Raw genomic sequence first — 18,506 nt, 5'->3', positions numbered from 1 at the left:
GAAAATATTCTCACTAGAACAAGTGAAATCGTGATACACGTCAGTAATACAGTCAAGTTGGACATATATGAAAAAGAGTATTCACGGTTACAGTTAGTCAACAAAATTACATATTTTTAATGAAGACTTTTTGATGAATAGGGATGTTTACAATGTGTAGAACTATTTCTGGTGTTCAAGTAATCACCTCTTGCTCATGCTTTACTGACTCTTGAGCAAGTGCAAAATACTTATAGAAACAGTTGCTGAGAAGCTGAACGTGTATAAAATCCATTTGGGAAGACTAGGACTCCATTTTGAAAGGTGATAAAGTGACAACATGACTGAAGGTGGTCATATTTCCTGACTGTCATACAATTATATCAGAATTTTTAACACTATATGCAATACATATAGTCCCAAAGAATTTTGTTTCAAGAGGCTTTGCAAGTAACCGATTTTGATTGCTCCATTACCCTATGAATTTGTGTTTTATACAAACAATCAAAGTAAAGGACAGGGAATCTGCAACTTTCCATTCAAAAGGTGCTGCCACGTGATAAAGATTGGGACTCACAAAGACACCAGTGGTTAAGAGATGGAAAATACCACTTGTATTCCACAGCATTTTTATATCTAACTCTCTTGAGCACATTTGAAAACTCAATGTAGAACTAAAGTGTCACTACCTTGGATGCTCTTAGAGATAATCTGAGAACTCACAGAGTCTTTATAAATTTAGTGTAACATAATTCCAGGGGCCTGTACAGCTCCTCAAGCAGGTCCCAAAGTCTACACCAGTTGCTGGGAGAAAGACTCAGGCTGACAGACAGAACTGCAGTACTAGGCACAGCATGTCACAATCCAGGCTTTGGTAGGGCACTATCAAACTACAGTAAGACTCCAACGGGTAACATTTTACATCTTAAGAGTGGGAAAGCCACACTTAAAATACTAGCTATTGCATGTATCACAACTTTTGCTCACCAGCAAAAGCTAAATTGTACTATAGAATATATTCATTGTGTATAGTTAGCACTGTAAAGAAATGGAAGCACTGCTTTCCATAGTTTCTTTGAAAACTAATGAAGGAAAAGTCTGCATTTATCATAAAGACTGTGAAGGTAATCAGTTATCCTGTGAAGAGACAATCCAAATTACCCGCTGCTCTGGATCTGGCTGGGATGGAGTTAACTTCCCTTACAGCAGCTCATGTGCTGCTGTGCTTTTTACTTGCAGCTAAAACAGTGTTGGTTACACCCCAGTGTTCTGGCTACTGCTGAACAAGGCTTGCACCGCATCAAAGCTTTCTCTCCCCACACCAAAAACAGGTCCGTTGGCTGGGGGCGGGCAAGAGGCTGGGAGGGGACACTGCCTGGATGGCAGATCCAAACTGATCAAGGGGATATTCCGCACCATATGACATTGCGCTCAGCAAGAAAAGCTCAGGGAAAGCAGGTAGAAACGGGTCATTTTTGCTGATGGCATTTGTCCTTCTAAGCAAGCATTACACGTGCTGAGGCCCTGCTCTCCAGAAAGTAGCTGGACATCTGCCTGCCGATGAGAAATAGCAAATGAATTCCTCATTTTGCTTGGCTTGTGGTTTATGGTGATGAGCAAGCTGTCGCTTTCCCTATTAAAGTGCCACTAACGCGATATATAAGTCTTTTCACCTTCCCTCTGTTTTCCACGGGAAAGAGGAGTGAGCGAGAGGCTGGGTAGGTGTCTGACTGCAGGCCAGGGTCAATGCACCACATCCTCATTTTTCTTAGTCACTGTTTTATCATCATAGTCCAGAGGCATGTAAGAAGTACAGACTCCCTTCTACAAGTTTTGAGCTAAAATGAGGAGTGTTCTGACCTAGAAACTGCCTTGATGTTCCAACTACTTCATGGGACCTTTTTCCCCAAAAGACAACATTTTCTTGAAGCATGACATGAGAGATCTTTCTTATGCCCATGAAAAGTGCTAACTCCTTCAACCGTCCCAGCAAAAGACACTTAAAGTCAAGCTGCTTACACAGATTATCATTTCACATGCACATTCCATTCACTGAAATGAAGGAAAGAAATGGCTGGTATGCAGACCCAGACATACAGTGAAGACTGAGTCATGAAAAGGAACTCATTGTGCCACTGAGTTCTTACACTGATAGCTGTCCTGCAGGAACAAGTATCATTAAATTGGACTGAAGGCAAAAAGCCAAACACATAACAAAATCACTGTAAAGACCATTTATTTGTGTCTATTACTTCAGGAGCCCAGATTTTTAGAAACTACTCTGTAACTATGGTGAGATGTTACAGTAAAGGCAGAAGTGTTGTAGGCACCAGATGCAAAGTACTACTTATAAAATCACTTGCTAGTTCAAATTTAGTAAAAATTTTGATGAATTAACTTTGCACTAGCAAGGCTTAGGCCAGATCAGGTATCCTCTGTCCACCTGCAGCTGACCTGAAACTCACAGTCAACAAATTTGGCTCTGGCTAAATCAACAGAAGGGCAATCACGAGCTCATTTGACTCATTCCTGATACAGACTGAATTTGCAATATCAGAAGCTCTGATAACAAGCAGATATGATTGTAATATCCCCATATGAATTAAAACATTCTATATTAATCTATATTAATTTTAAGATCTTAATATTAATATTAAGATCCCATCTACATTTACACACTCATGTCAACTGTAGCACTGCAGCATTAGAGTAGCAAGCAAAAAGCTACCTTAATCTTTTGCTTTTGGTAGTACTACCTTGAAAGAAAAATGGCAAACCTATCCAATTCCATAACTGTATAATGTAATTCTATTAGGAACTTTTACATTCGATTATGTGGCAAGAACTAATTTCTAAAAAATACTTCAATTTTATGGATTAATTTGCACATTAAAAATGAGAGAATACAATAGCATCTGTTCAGTGTTAATCTGTAGAAAGCATTGCAGCTATCGTTATGAACTGTAGATTCAATCAACGTATACTGAAGACTTGAACCAAAATTATTTTTGTTATCTGTTTATACTGTAAAGGCTAAGGAAACCGCAAAGGTAAGAGCAGATTTATCTTCTAAGTTTTTCAGTCTTTATGACTGAAATTCATTTTCAGTCATTATGGAAAAACCTAACAGGATGTAGATAGCTATTCAGAAACAAACAAAAGTCAAACTATGCTGAGTTAACACAACATGTAGATGATTCCTCAGAACACAAGGACATCAGAATTATAAAATAATTCACAAGCTTGCGCTGAATTAGTAGACATCATCATAGAGCAACCAATACTACTTAAACTGAAGAAACAAAAATAAAATTACTCTGTCAAAATTCATCGCAGTCATTCTTTAGGCACCGCCCTAAGACAACCTAACACAAAAAGGCAGGGAAATTGAAATGCAAAACAAATAACAATGTTCTCTTTAGTTTTACTTTTGCTCACTAAATTACTCACCTGTTTGATAGCTGTTACAGTGATAACAAATAAAAGTGGAAGTCCACTTGTAACTGGACTGGTAGGTGTATCAATAATTAACTGCAAAAAAAGGATCAAATATTTTCTGGTTACATTTTTGTGAAGGTAAGCACACAATTTTTCAAGCAAGACGTTTCAAGTAATCATTCCACCAATATGCTACAAAGCACCAAGGAATTTTAATTAAAAAGAATGGTACTTTTAATATGGTTTTAAGAACATATATACTAAAACATTTGAAAAATTCCTATATGCTGTAAGATACAATACTGTATTTAGATCACATTAACATTCAGATATTAAAGTCTAGTAAAAATATTTGCTTGCCAAGACGTTAAGTAAGTACCAGACTGAAAAGCTGTGGCTTTGGAGGCAAAATTACTGAGCAGCATCAGAAATGAGCATGGCGCTGTTTTTACACATTTAACAATACAGCTGTTCTTATGCATGCAAGGGGTAAATCCTGAAATAGTGAGCTGTGGCTTCTGCAATTACAAAGAAAGAGGTAGAATCCAGAGAGGGAGTTCAAATCATAAGAAAATCTAAACTGTCCTGGGAATCTGCATAGCTTTTTATTTTTACAGAATCTGGTGTGCAAAGTAATACACCTTTTCACTTAGCTCAGTGAGATTTTTATTGTTTAACACATTTAAGTGATTGTGAAAGGTTCAGGAAGAAGAGACCTAGGAATTAGCGAACTAGTTTTCTGAGGTAATAATTACTAAAACAAATATTTGTGTATCACCCTAAGCAAGCCTTGTGTAAGCATCTGTATTTCTGTTTCTCTACAGGCTTTGATAACAGTGAGTTGGAAAGTTTCTGCAAGGCATCAATCTGTTATAAAATATTTAGCAAAACTAACAAAACTTTATAATCAGAATAATTTATAGCAATGGTTTTACTGATGTGGATATTTGTTTATTACAAAGTAAAAATAAAAATTACACTCATTCTTTTCAATTTTATCAAGAGATGTCTTGCCATCAAGGTGTTAGCCAGGATGGTGTTAACTTCTCTTTAGGTTAGATTCACACTTACAACCTGGAAATGAAATAAAACTCCTTCTGTCACATCAACAGTGTAGAAGACTGTCCAGGCTCAACCATTTACCTCTGCAGTCACTAAACCCAGTGCATTTTTAAATCTTTTTCAACTCCTTTGTTTTTTAGGAGTAGTCCAGAAATTTGTTGAAAAATGGGGATAGCTTACCTGAACAAGGAAAATGATGAGAAAATAGAAGTTAGCTATTCTTCTGAATTGCTCAAACAAATTTTTCGGTACAAAGTTCCAAAATGTATACTGAAAACAAATGCACACATTATGCGTGTTTGTGAGAGAAACAGTATTTGCATTCTGTGTTCTAAAACTCAACATTCACAATTCAAGATTAAATTAAACAAGAAGCAGGAGCATTTTTGTTACTTTAATAATTTACTGAAACAGAATCTTAAGTTGACAATCATGTATTCCTAGAATCACATCAATTTTCTGAACTGTGATAATCTTGGTACTAGCAACTGAAATAAGTTTTGACTAGCAACAATGCTCATTCAGAGATTTAGCTACAGAACAATACATTTAAAGCCATTAATGGTTTTTTTAAAAATCTTAATCACTTCAAACAGCACTTTTAATTCACTTCTGTTTTGCATGCATGACTTGACGAGGTAGGTGGCACTCTGGAAGTGAACTATGTAGTCATAGCAAGCTGACCAAATAGAAGCTGTCAACCCCTCTTCTGTTCCTTGGCTTGGATGCAAACATACTCCTCAAAATAAACTGTAGCAGTGATTAAGAGTAAATGGCTGCATATTTCTCTACTGATCTTACAAATTATCTGAAGTTTAATAAAGTGACACAAGAAACAACATATAAAAGTACAAACAGAAAAAGCAAAACCTTCAAAGAAAAAAAAAAATCATATAAGCGCGACAGAGAAAGGACCTTACATCATCTAGTCCCCCTGCCCTGCAGGATATTCAAACACACTCTTTACAGAGCTCACTCTGTAACTCCAAAAAAAATTTGCAAGGACTGCTTATTGGAATGCATGTAAAAATGTGAGCTAGAACTGTGTGAAAAGGTACAAAAAATGGCTTGAGAGAACTAATACTGTATCATCTTATTATCCAAATTATCATTTGACACATAATAAAATGACAACTCCAATGTAACTTTCATTTCAAAGGAGATGGGCTAAGAAGCTTCTCCTAATTTATTTGCTCTGCTACAAATGTGCCTTGTCTCTACTTGGCAGACTGCACTGACATTTGCCGATACACAAATTATGCTGTGAGTTAGACATCATCTGAATTTGGCCCTGAAAGCAATGACAGCCAGAATTGTAAAAGGAAAATACATCTATTACATCTGCAGATGAAAAGGATCCTTAAGAAGCATGCTTGAGTTGTACGTGAGACCACTATTACATCTTTTGACTTGTAGAGGGTTAAAGCCTGGAGACGTGTAAGCCATAGGAATGAAATGTTCTTTTCCTACCATGTGCCAAAAATCATTATTTATTCTAAACATGCCCAAAGTAAACTTATCCTGCTTAATAGTTAACTCAGTATTAAATCACCTGTGAGCAAGCCAAAACTCAGGCAGGCATACATGCAACAGCTGGAAAGTCAAGTGCTCTCATCTTGCAATCAGAATACTTTCCACCAGACTGGAATGATGCCCAGCTACTTACCTTGGAATTTTGAAAGAGAACTGCTTAGACTTGATTATTTTTTCTTGCACAACAGTCCTGATCGTTCAAAGCTGCTGTTGTGATATATGACAATATATCCTAATCTATGGTAAATTTTAGATTTTCATCGTTAACTTATCAGCCAAGTTATCTATGTTTTCTAATCTTATGCATTTAGTTTTTATGAATCTCTACCCACTAAGAAGGAAAAAAGAATAGAGGTTTCAGTGAAAAACTTTTGTAAGTTTTTCTGTTTAGTTCTTTTAATAGAACAATTTCTCCTTGTTAAAGGATTTTTTTGACTGTTACAGTTCAATGACAAGCTCCCCAAATCACCATTCATAAAATAAAAATGTAAACTCTTATGCAATAACTTGCTGTTTAAATGTCCTAGAGGATTATTTGACCAAATGTGTGGTGACAGCACACTGTTGTCAGACTAGATAGTTAAAAGATCTGATTAAGGAAGTAAAGTTAGTTAAAAAAAATAACCTTTAAAAAGGTTGAAAGCTCTTCTTCACCCTTAGTACCTGATCTTTCCCATATGCCAACCTTAGTTCCCTGCTATCCCTGTCAAGCAGTGGTCTTGCCCACGGCTCCAGCTCTGGTCAGCGACCCTCTTAGCTGAATAAATGTGAATAACCTGGGAGCAGATTGCTTTTATAGTCTGAGAGGTGTTACTTGAAATGGATGCTTCTTTAACATAGCGAACTTCTTAAAACTTTATTTTTAAACAACCTGACAGACTTTATTACACTGACAGTGCCTGACAGGCACTTTATTATACTGGGTTTCAGACATACAAAGTATTATCTTTATTCTGCCTATTCCTCTTCAAAAGAGAAGTATCAATTTTTGAAGTTTAGGCAAGAAGACAGACCACTAAGATGTCTAGACAGACCTCCCCCTGCCTCAGCCATCATTAGCTCGGAGAAGCATCTAAAAATGGATGATTAATATTTAACCACCATAATCGCTCCCAGGAGAAACAACAGAGTGGCTGCCACTCAGAACAGGATTTATCTTATGACTGCATTCAAGGCAGTTTTGCTACTCTAGTTAGGCAGGAACAAAATAAAAACCATTGAAGAAGAAAACATTAAAAATGAAGACACTAAATACATCAGATTAGTGTGCTCAGACAGAGCGTTAATGCCATCTTTCTCCTTCTGATAATTTCTAGTCATGTTCTTTGTAAACTCTGAAAAGCAGTTTACATATACTTAACTACCTTTTTTCACTATAACTCACTTAAGGGAAATAAGTTTATCCAAATAGTTACGCACTTGAAGCTTTAAGGTGAGGAAGACTTAACTGATCTTTTTCAATTGCTGCAAAAGAGTTAGAGGCCAGAGCACACGCATGACTTTTGCGTATGGGAGGCAATATATGAGACACCAAGCAGTACTTATGTATTCAGCCAAAAGATGAGCACGCTGTGTGAACAGATGCATCTGAAGCACTGTGCGAAGAACTGTAAAATCAGTCTGTCTAGAGGCAAACCAGCATAACTCAGGTAGATTTTCTTCCTATATATAATCCTAATAGCACCTGCAGTGCTGGTGTATTTCTGTAATCATGTGCTTGGACTACTTATGCCTCACCTCCACAGTATTCCCGCTCATGCCCCTGCTTCATCTCACTGTGCCATGTTGCTTCCAGCTCAAATACTTCCTTGTTCGAGACAATCCCATGCATTCAAGAATGTAAAATAGGGTCTTCTTAGCAACGGTTTAAGGTTTTAAACGCTTTATTTTGACCCTTTCATTGGAGATCTGCATGCCAGAATTTTGGCTCACATTTCAAGCTTCCCTTTCTCTCCTAAGAGGCAGATAATGTTCTGAACGAAAAGGAGTGTTTCTTAAGTAATCACTTGATATCAAAAGCTGGAGTTCTAAGAAATAAAGCACCACGTATCGCATTATTGAGTTCTGTCAACACCTCATTTCTTACAGCTATTTGTTTAAAAAGTCACCATCTCTCTTCCAACTGGCTCTGACTTCACTCCTTTCCCTCGACCTTTTTTACTTGTAAATGCTTAAAACTATTCTAAAGAAATATCTACTATATTGCTTCAGCCTTGGTTTGCAGACATCTTGCTACATCGATTCTCATCCCTTCTGCAAAACAGAATTAATCTTGAAGATAAATTCAGGGAATAAAAGATAAAAGCTAAACAATAATCTTGCAGTTACTTCCTTAAGTTTTTCAGTGCTTTTCTTTTAACAGATCAAGACACATACACAGAACTTGAACAGGTCCATAGTGACTTCAGTATTTGAAATACACATATTTATATAGGACCGACCAATTACCCAGAAACAATACATTGTTAAAGCTGACAGCTTAACAACTGGACTATGTGTGTGTGCATATATATATATATGCACGTAACATTTATATAATGCCCTATACATTACTATGCTAATAAACAACCTAAGTATTATATATATTACATACAAATAATTATCCATCTTCAGCAGAAGAGCTGAAAAAGGTCTGCTCAAAAGTTTAACAATTTCTTTAAATTAGTTTTGTTTATTAAAATGTTGGGATTTTTGTCTAACCCAGAGTAGAGAACACTATAGCAGTGTGTGAAAAAAGGAAATCAACCATTAGCTGAAATCATAAGAACCGAGTTGAGAGTATGGCTTGTCTATCTCAAGTGACTTTCTTACAAACACACAGGACGTCTGTAGCAGAACTGATCTATGTTCTTTGATGTATTAAATCAGTTTCAACTCTAACTCCTTCAAGCAGAAAACTTCAAGCAGAAGACTTCTGTGCTTATATATGACTAAAAAAAAAATCGCAATAGTAATATTCATTGCAATGTTTAGGACAGTTTGGAATTAATGTAGAAATACACAGTCAACTTTATTTTAATAAAAAGTATTAACATGCATGTCACCTGCACAGTGATTATCACTCCACTAAGGGAGAGACCCTCCATTTCTCCACACTACATGATGTTGGGTAGTTCACATCACAGGGATCACTGTGAGCTCTATTACATGTAGGGCTTTTGCAGGTGACTAAGAGCCACTGTGCTGAGTGAGTGTACGCTCAAAAGAAAGTGTAAAAAATGAAATGTTTAGGGAAGTTGGTTCAAATGGTGCCTACACCTTTGAATGAACAAATATACATATTTCATCATAGGGTTCCCTGAAAACAGTTGCTGGCAAACAATCATATATTTTGTATTCCTTGATCAGCAATTCTCAGTCTCATCAAATAGGGGTTATCTCTCCAGGAATTCCTCTGACAAAGACATCCCCAAGCATCTGGAAGATTATCTAATTACAATTTGAAAAAAACCCACAAAACTTACAGCAAGGATGACTGACTGAAGACAGAAGTTGCAGAGGGCGTCAGAAAAACAGAAGAAAGACTGTGAGCAAACACATATCACTGTGAGCAAGCTTTACTTCCTCACATATGAAGTGTAGAGAATGACACCTGTCCTCCCTCCCTGGTGTGGGATTTGGACCTGCTTGCTTGCTTTCTTTCCTTTCTTCCTCTTCTCTCTACACAGACCCCATACTGATATGAAAAACTTTAAAATTCTGTTTGGGGCAGTCCCAACAGAGAATAGAAGATCACTGTTAACTCCGGGCTGAGTCAGGGGAAAGGTAGATGGCTTCTCCTGGGAACACAAGGGAAGTTGCAGAGATCCTTTGTCCTGGAAATCCCACCCTGAGCAGGATGATCAAGAGCTAACAGCTCTTCCTTGCTCTCTCTAGGCACTGGCAGCTGTCCACAGAAGGAAACTGTGTTACTGTGTCTGGAAGGAGAATTGCACACCCATGCACTCCCATCCCTTAACAGGTATTGCTATCCCTGAGCTGGCACCAGACAGAGTCCAACTGATTCAGAAGTATTTGAGATTGATTGGCAGTCAGTCCCCTTTACTCTTTTCATTGCTAACAGCTCCTGCTCCTTTGGCACGGATGGGCAAACCTGACTATTTAACCCTTGCAGTTAATTTATTTAAATAGTTAAATAAATTTAATTATGTAACTGCTTCAGCCAGTATGGCTGTGAGTCGGTGAATTATCTGGGCACAAGCTGAGAGCTCCGTGTTACAGCTGCTCTTAGAGCAGATCAGCATGCCCACGGTACAAGACTTACACAACATTCCCTGAACCATTACCTGTCCCATGTGCATTTGCATCTCCCCATGCTCTCTGTCCCCACGTCATGCTACACAAATATTTATCAACTCCACAAACACATGACCATGCCAGTTCCCACTGTGGGCTTTGGATGCTTTTTTGACTTTCAAATGTCATTGCTTAGGGCTGTGTTTGAACTCCTCATCTTGAGATCACTACGTCATGGTCCTGGAGAAGCCACAGAAATCTTTTCAGTTGCAAAGCATCACCTTGAAAAGGTGTGGGACAGCCTAGGTCTCTTCTGCATTCCAAGTGGCTCATCTTGGTGGAGACATTTTACTATTTCCTTAAGCTTCAGTATTCTCATTTTGTTGCCACATTTAGGAGAAATGTTAAATCGCAGCCCCTACTGGCCTTTGTGTTTTTATAATGACACTAAGAGTGAGTGCTTCAGGGAAGAAGTATAGCACAAGGGCATGAATTTCTGCTGGAAGAAAGGAACAATTCAACAACATCCAGTGAAACATGACAGAATTACTTAACTTTATTTAACTATTAGTCACTGCAATTGAGATGACTCACAATTAATCAGATTAACATTGAAGGTAGCTAAGGTTTCCCTTGCAATTTATAGAATTCTCAGCATGCAGTATTATTGTTTCAGGCTATTCTCATACAAATCAATGTTTATATCAGTATTTGATGAGAAGTCCCAAGGAAACATGCAAAATACCATAAGATAGTATTATTTGTGAAACAAAACCAGGAACACTTCTGGTCCACGAATACAGTTGTACTGCATTTCAAAGCAGTGTTAATAATAGTACTGTTTTCCCATCTAAGTTCATCTTATTGCTTCTTTATACGAAGAACAGGAAATAAAAGTGACAGTACAAGTCAGCATTTCATAATGGCATATCATAAATTTGAATGAAATCTCTTTAGGGCAAATTCCTCAAGTAACAGTTCTGCATCCACTGTAGATTCAATTTTGCATTTCACTTAAGAGTCATATCCCGCTACTCTTCAGTATCATCTTTTGGAAGCTTAGGCCCCATTGTTTCCAGCCACATTAATGACCCAAGCACAAGTGGTTTTTATAGTTGTAAAAATTTCTCTTTATAAAACTGTGACTGTAAGTTTGCAGCTAGACAGACCCATCAAGGCAAAATACTACCTATTGATTACCCACAGACTGAAAAGAAAAATAAAAAAACTTTGTAAGTCTCTCTAACCCAGCTTTCTCTATGGGGGGTATGGAAAAAACAATCAGTCCTCCTGCTGAACATTCCTGGGGTTTTTAAGTTCATCAGTTGTCTCTGACACACCGGGAAGCCTCTAATCTCTCATTTAACAAGCTATTCCTATCTTGGCATCTTTGAAATTTTTCGTTCTTTCTTGTGGTTCATTCTTTAGGTTCTCTGTCAAAAGCAGTAAGCAGCTGTAATTAAACATGTTCTTTCAGAACTCCATATTGTTGCCTCAAAAAAGGTTTTATCTTCTATACAACTTTCTCCTCCGTTCAAAGAGACAAATGTGCACATCCAATTAGTCTTCAGTTCATTGATTCAGCTAGAACAGGAGATGCAAATACCTACTTTGTCTACAAATGAATGAGATCCTTGAAGCATAGCAGTTCTATAAAGATATCAGATCAACATCAGGAAAAGGAATTTGAATGCTAGAAATTATTAACAAATGAATAAAGAATAAAAACATCATTATGCTGCTGTATAAATCCATAGTTTGCCTACACCTTGAATGCTCTGTGAATTTCTCCATCTTAAAAACCCTACAGCTGGCTTGGGAAAAGGTATAGACAGACCAAAGGCATGAATTAGCTTCCACACAAGCAATTATTAAACAGACTACAGTTATTCAGCCTGGAAAGAAATATGGTGGAAGATCACTAACAGAATCAAGAAGATAAAGAGGGGTAATGGTTGTTCTCGGAGTCAAGGACTGGGAACGTGAACTGAACTTAGCAAGTGTAAGTTTCAAAATGAAGGTTCATAGTCGCTTTTGGGAAATGTTTCTACAGTTTAACTGTGCCTTAACTATGTATTCTGAAAATTTACACGGGCTCAAAAAGCGTTGAAGAAATTCACAGAGGAGAAATCCATTAAAGACTTAGTAAATACAGAATCATCACTTTTGGCTCACAAATGGCCAAGTCGCAGATCAGCAAATACTAAGAGTATTCAGGGGAAGTATCAGTCTATGCTCACTTGTTCTTGCATTCTTCCCTAGGCATCTACTGCTGGTGACAGCATCCTGTGCCATACAGTCCTTTGGCAACTCTTACCTGGTCAGGTACATCCATGTGCTCCTACACATGTACTCTGTTTAGCATACTGACTGGGATACTCCCAGCACAAAAATATGAAGCTTGGACCTTAAGGAAGTTTCATATTAAAAGGTTGCTTTTTAATTTATCAGCCTTTAAAAAAAAAAAACCACCCTTTTGTTATCCCATTTCAGAAGAAGGAGTAAGTTGTTTGTCACCAAATTCTGTTAACTGCTACTGCTACATAGTTTAACCCACCTTCCTTTTGACATACCCGTACTACTAATCTGTAAACAATTTTTTTACGAAAAAAAGCAATCAACCTCCCTGCAGATACAATTACTTTTTCCTTCTCATTTGAAACATTAGGATTTTCTAACAGCTGATATTTTGCCATGCTGCATCACTGTCATATGATATATTCAATCAAGGGCATGCAACAGCTACTTTAAAGGCTAACACCCTAGGCAGCTGAAGTAGCTAAAAGGTAGATCAACACAAGGATCCACTTTACAAAGGTCACTGCCTCTAGAACATAAGCAAACTGCATGTACAATCCAAAAGACAGAATTTTTTGCCTTATATTATTTCAACACAGTCTTTTTGTAATGTGTTGTTAAAATCATAATTGAATTAACACATCAAATCAAAACAGCATTTTTTTGTCTGGCCAAAGTCTGTCTATGTATCATTTTTCATGACCAGGAATATGTCATTAAGCAGACAGAAGAGCATTAACCACTTTCCACAGCGACACTGCAATATACAAGAAATATCCCTCTGTACTGGAATCAAATTATTAATTTGCCAACACCAGGAAACCTCTGGTGAAGACAGTTAAGTTTACCTTTGGAAGGAAGTAATATGAACCTTAAGACTCTCCTAGTTATTTCAAGCTGCTGTCTTTTTTCAGGGCTTTACGACAGGACATTTGTTAGTATAGCAGCATACCGAGAGTCTAACTGATAAAGTTTCCTCATGGTTTTAAACCATCCTTTTTAGAAATTCTGTTTGTCTTAAATTGGTAAAATCTGTACTTGGAAGTTCAGAGCTCCTCATCCTTGAAGAGCAATCATATACTTTCTTATATAAGCATTAAAGACCTATAAAAGCACAGCTGAAAGTTACTGTCTGTCTAACTGATGGAAGACTAAGGAAATACCCTTCATGGTTGAGAAAACTTTATATAGTGTGCTTGCGTGTATGTATTTTTATTTTACTCCAACAACTATGGACCTCCCATCTTAATTTTGTACATCTGATCATTTTTCACAAGCTTACCTCTGTGTTTCCTAAGCTGTGGTAAGTGCCCCTGCAGAGTGTTCATAAGACAGCAAGTGACAAGGACAGTGAAAGGTTAAGAGTTAGCTTGCTTGCAGAGCCAGAATGAATGCAAGTCATGTCATGACAGTGCTTTATGCAGACTGTTTGGGATGAGGCATGCGAATAAAGGTGTTTACTTAAAAGAGACAGTACAGGCAAGACAGCATGGAAAGTTCTCACATAAAGACAACTGTCAGTAAAACTGAGCTTCCAGCAGTCTAAGAAACCGTTCAATATTATGAAGCATTTATGTGAACTCTGTTCCCTCCTGTAATATCACCATTGTATTTACTTTCACAAAGATGACATTGTTTTTTGCAGTGTAAGAAGTTTAATCAATAAGCAGAAAATTTGAGAAACATTGTATATATATAAACATTATTTCCACTATTTATCTTTTGTTTATGGAAAACTGTTTACAGATACAGTTCACAACTAAAGAGTTTAACATTTAAAACATCTAACTGAACATGCTCTATATCCAAATAAAACATAGTGAAGTCTTCTTCCCGAGCTAGTTGAAATCATACATGTTTACCAAATGCTGGCAGGGATCCTCAGCTCAATCCAGTTTAAAGTCATACTTAATCTCACAGTAACTTGAAAATTCCAATAATTTCATATCACAAAAAGATGTAAACATCCTGAAGAGTTGATGTTTTTCTTTCAAAAAGTATCAGCAGTAGCTTCAATGGCTTTATTTACAAATGTCCCAGATAAGATGCATGACATAAAAAATAAGAAAAGTGTCACAGGAATACAATAATTTGCATTAAATTTCTTTAGTCTTCAGTAATCCGAAAGGCAATAAATACAAATTAATGTGTAGAGCACAGTACCTCCCACTGTATTAGTCTCACTGTACTCCATCTGGACTATCCACTACATTACCTGTCAAACTTTCTATCTAATGAAAGGTGCCAAACTACACTGTTATTATATTGTCTCTGAATGAAGTACAGAAAGAAGGCAGTAAAAAAAATAGCAAGGGAAGGTAGTAAAATACAAAATTTCACATAAGAAATGAGACACAGCTTGAGAAAAGCGTGGGGTTTACTACAGCTTTGCCATCATATTAATGGATGGCAAGTGTTCAGATCCATCAAGGTAAGCATTCAGTTCCTTGAGATCACAATGCTACGAACATTCTTAAAATGAGCATGTGGATCTGAGTCACTGTTCAAGAACTTTTTCAAGTAGAGGAGCTATTCTTTTGAATTCATTATTTCATAACTGGTTGAAGGTGTGTGATCATGAAGATTGAAGTCTAAGCACATTAAGAACTTGAAGTTCTTGGGGTGATAGCCATACAAGAAGCTGCAAATGTTCAGTTTTCTATGCCGTTGCAGTATGAACCTCTGGCTAAAGCAAGCCCATCAGTCTAAACAGGCCAAGAGTAGAATCATAGAATCATTTAGGTTGGAAAAGACCTTTTTGATCATCAAGTCCAACCATTAACCCAGGACTGCCAAGTCTGCCACTAAACCATGTATCAACAACCCAACTGCCTAGAGAAACCTCCTGAAACTCACGGAAAGATTTACTAGTTTAAGTGAGGACCAACAACTGGAAGGTTTCTAAAGGGCACAAACGTATCACAATGCCAAGAGTTTAAGAATCATTTACTTGTATGTGTACAACAAATAATATTATTTCTATGGGGTTTTGACAATATGAAGTTTTGAAGGGATGGCACTGTTACTGTGGAGATGGCTTCATTTGTTGAGCACTTACATTGATCATAACAGACCTACTACTATGAGGTATTACTTTAGATTATCAAGGATGCAGTCTTTCCTTGGGAAGATTTTCTTTACTCCAGGGTTGCCCCAAATGAAAACTGCTTTCTTATTCCTTTGCAGAAAAGCACAGTTATCACACTAAGACTTTATTACGTACTATAGTAAACGCTGGAGAAGACATCCTATTCTTGTTCACGTTCGAGGCAATCTGGCAATTTGTTTTTGTGGAAGAAACTTGAGATACCTTCATTTTACCTTTGCCAGTCATGGTAAAGGAGAAATATATACGAAGTATAGGAAGAAAATCTTGAAGGAAATAAATGAACACACAAAGAATAACATTTATAAAGAATGTAAATGAAGACAAGCAAATACTATTACCTTTGATGAGACTATTCGGTTATCTGGAAATCTCTGTGGAATGTACGCTTCAGTGCCTGGAGGTGGTTCACGATGCCCAACATAAATAGTCCGACTGTCCACCCAATTCTCTTCTCCAGCGCACTATGGGGAAAAATAGTTGTCATGTCAGCTCACGCAGTATTACTGCAGTAAAGTTGAGTCGCATGATGAGTTAACTAATTATGTGTCTGATCACCAACACATACATAGCCATCAGTGCATGACCCCTCACACTTCTCTGTATGATCTCAAGACCACTAAAACACATAAAACTCAGTCAACTGTCAAAATTCTGCCTTAACTACACTGCACTCTTCCTTAAGGCGAGACATAGGAATTAATGAAAATCACTATTCTGATTTTTCAGGTTTATAACTTAAAGAAGAACCGCTTACTAAATATCTAATTTGGCTGAGAAAATTGTAAGTGTTTATGTGGTTGCTAGTCATTTTACCACTGAAAAATCAGTGGTGATTAAAATGTTTACATAAATGACAAGTACATCTCATTTTTAAGACTAGACAGCCATAACTTGGTATTTTATTTGCAGCAAAGTGAAATTCTGTGTTTTCTGAATTACTGATAAATACCGATTTTCCAGGTCCAAACAAGATCAGGGACACTTAGATTGCCCAGAAAAGACCTCAGCTTGTCAGCTCAGATCCCTTGCTCTTTAATGAAAGCTGTGTCTGCAACTAGAAAAAAAGTAGGTGAGCCAAAGTAAAATGTTTATATAGCCACATCATGAAACTTCATCACACCTACAGCTTCTCCAGAATTAGCACTTCTGTGCTTTCAATTGATTGTAAAAAACAAATATGTACAATTCACTGTGGAAAAGTATTTACCTAAAAACAAATTTATTTATTTATTTAGTAGTAGTTTAGTCAGGGTTGTTTTTTTTAGGGACTTGGATTATATAAAATGCTCATCCCTTTGTCAGTCTTACTAATTCCCATCTACCATATGAAAAAATATTTCTCAAGTATAGAACATATTCCTAATACGTTGTCCTACACCTACACAGAGAAGCCCAGGCACCAGCTCTTTTAACATCATCGTTAGGTCAAGTCAGGAGTAATTTAAATACTTAAATATGTAATTAATTTTAAACTCAAAACCTCTGCTTTATGTTGTAATGATGCATTTATATATACTTCCATTAAGCATATTAGAGGGAAGCTTCTTTTCTGCACCTTCAATAGCTACATCTATTTAGTATATTAAACATTTCCTGAAAGTGCTCCTGGGCACTGGTGCTTGATTGTCTCTAAGGGTGAACTGTCAGACTGCTACGTAGCAAACTAACACCAAACAAATACCAGGAGCAGTTTGGTAGTAAACACAAGGCAAAGCATCACTCCCCAAAGCATCTGGATGTAGCTGTACAGTTCTTGACAATAAGAGTTTAATTATATAGACATGATATTTTCTAGCTAGTTTTGCTGTCAGTAGTTCTAAGCCCATTTACCTTACTAGTACAGACTTGGCTAGTAAGTCTAGAAAAAAATTTAGGTTTCAAACTTTAAAAAATATTCACCCTAACATTTTCTTCATTGATTCATTTCTACATGATTATTCCACTGCTCTAAGCACAACACACAGGGGAAGAACAAACTTTCAACAAAGCTGAAATACGTTGTCTATACATATTGTTGAAACATATGTATAGAATCTTGCAACACTCTCAAAACCTGCAGCAGGTAATGTTATAAAACAATTTTGTATGTGATGTGCATGACTCTCTTGGGGGTGGGGTAGAACATAAAAAAAAATATAGAAAGAAAACATTCTGAACTCAGACTATTAACCATAGAATAGCTAAGTAGTCATGAAATAAAATGTGAAGTAAGAGGCTTAAAGAAAAGCAATTTCTGCTGTCTCATATCTAAACTGGAACTAGGATTTAGAGGACCCTAAATCATTATCGATCCTTGCACATCCCAGAAAAATGACAGCATTATGTTCAGAAGCAACTGAAGGCTAAAATTATAAAACTAGATATAAAACTAAAAGTAAAGGTAAAACCAAAGGGTTTTTTTAACCATTTTAATATATTACTCAGTATTTTGAAGAAGTCACTTAAATATTATATGAAGACAAGCTACTTACAAAGGAAGTAAAAGTGACAGCCATTCATAAGACATACCAATGGCCCACTCACAGCTTATGTTAAACTCTGTTTTATGTCCTTCCCTAATCCGTGTGCCACCCCTCAGTGTGAGTGCACATACAACATTTCTCACATACTGGATCCCTCCAGTGTGGACCTGAAGTTAGGAAGTGGGTTAGTTTACAAATTACACTAATCTTCCAGCCGGACAACTCCTCCTGTATCACTGATTGGACTTGTCACGACTCAAAAAGCAAACCACCATTCAGCCCACTTCTGAAGGCCAGGCAGGATTCTTTGAGCAAGCCAAAACGCTTTGGACGGAAGTAAAGCAATGAAAATGTCTCCATATTCCACCTTCCTTCTATGCCAAGAACAA

At 36.9% G+C, this 18,506-nt stretch overlaps 1 protein-coding gene across 8 annotated transcripts in view; it reads right to left on the bottom strand.

Annotated features, from left to right (window-relative positions):
• ATP11A (ATPase phospholipid transporting 11A) overlaps positions 1–18,506 on the bottom strand; it is a 131,667-nt gene that overhangs the window by 53,301 nt on the left and 59,860 nt on the right. For all 8 annotated transcript variants that reach the window (XR_005102446.1, XM_037376304.1, XM_037376302.1 and 5 more), the window contains exons 2-4: positions 15,994–16,116; positions 4,660–4,749; positions 3,430–3,510 (exon numbers count right to left, since the gene is read on the bottom strand). Coding sequence is in view for 7 of the 8 variants with exons in the window: in XM_037376304.1 (XP_037232201.1) it covers positions 3,430–3,510; positions 4,660–4,749; positions 15,994–16,116 (294 nt within the window). In the remaining variant the exon portion in view is untranslated. The remainder of the gene's footprint in view (positions 1–3,429; positions 3,511–4,659; positions 4,750–15,993; positions 16,117–18,506) is intronic.

This window comes from Falco rusticolus, chromosome 2 (assembly GCF_015220075.1).
Source record: "Falco rusticolus isolate bFalRus1 chromosome 2, bFalRus1.pri, whole genome shotgun sequence".
NCBI classification, from domain to species: Eukaryota; Metazoa; Chordata; class Aves; order Falconiformes; family Falconidae; genus Falco; species Falco rusticolus.
The sequence above is the reverse complement of the archived record's forward strand: the minus strand, read 5'-3'. Positions and strand labels throughout refer to the sequence as shown.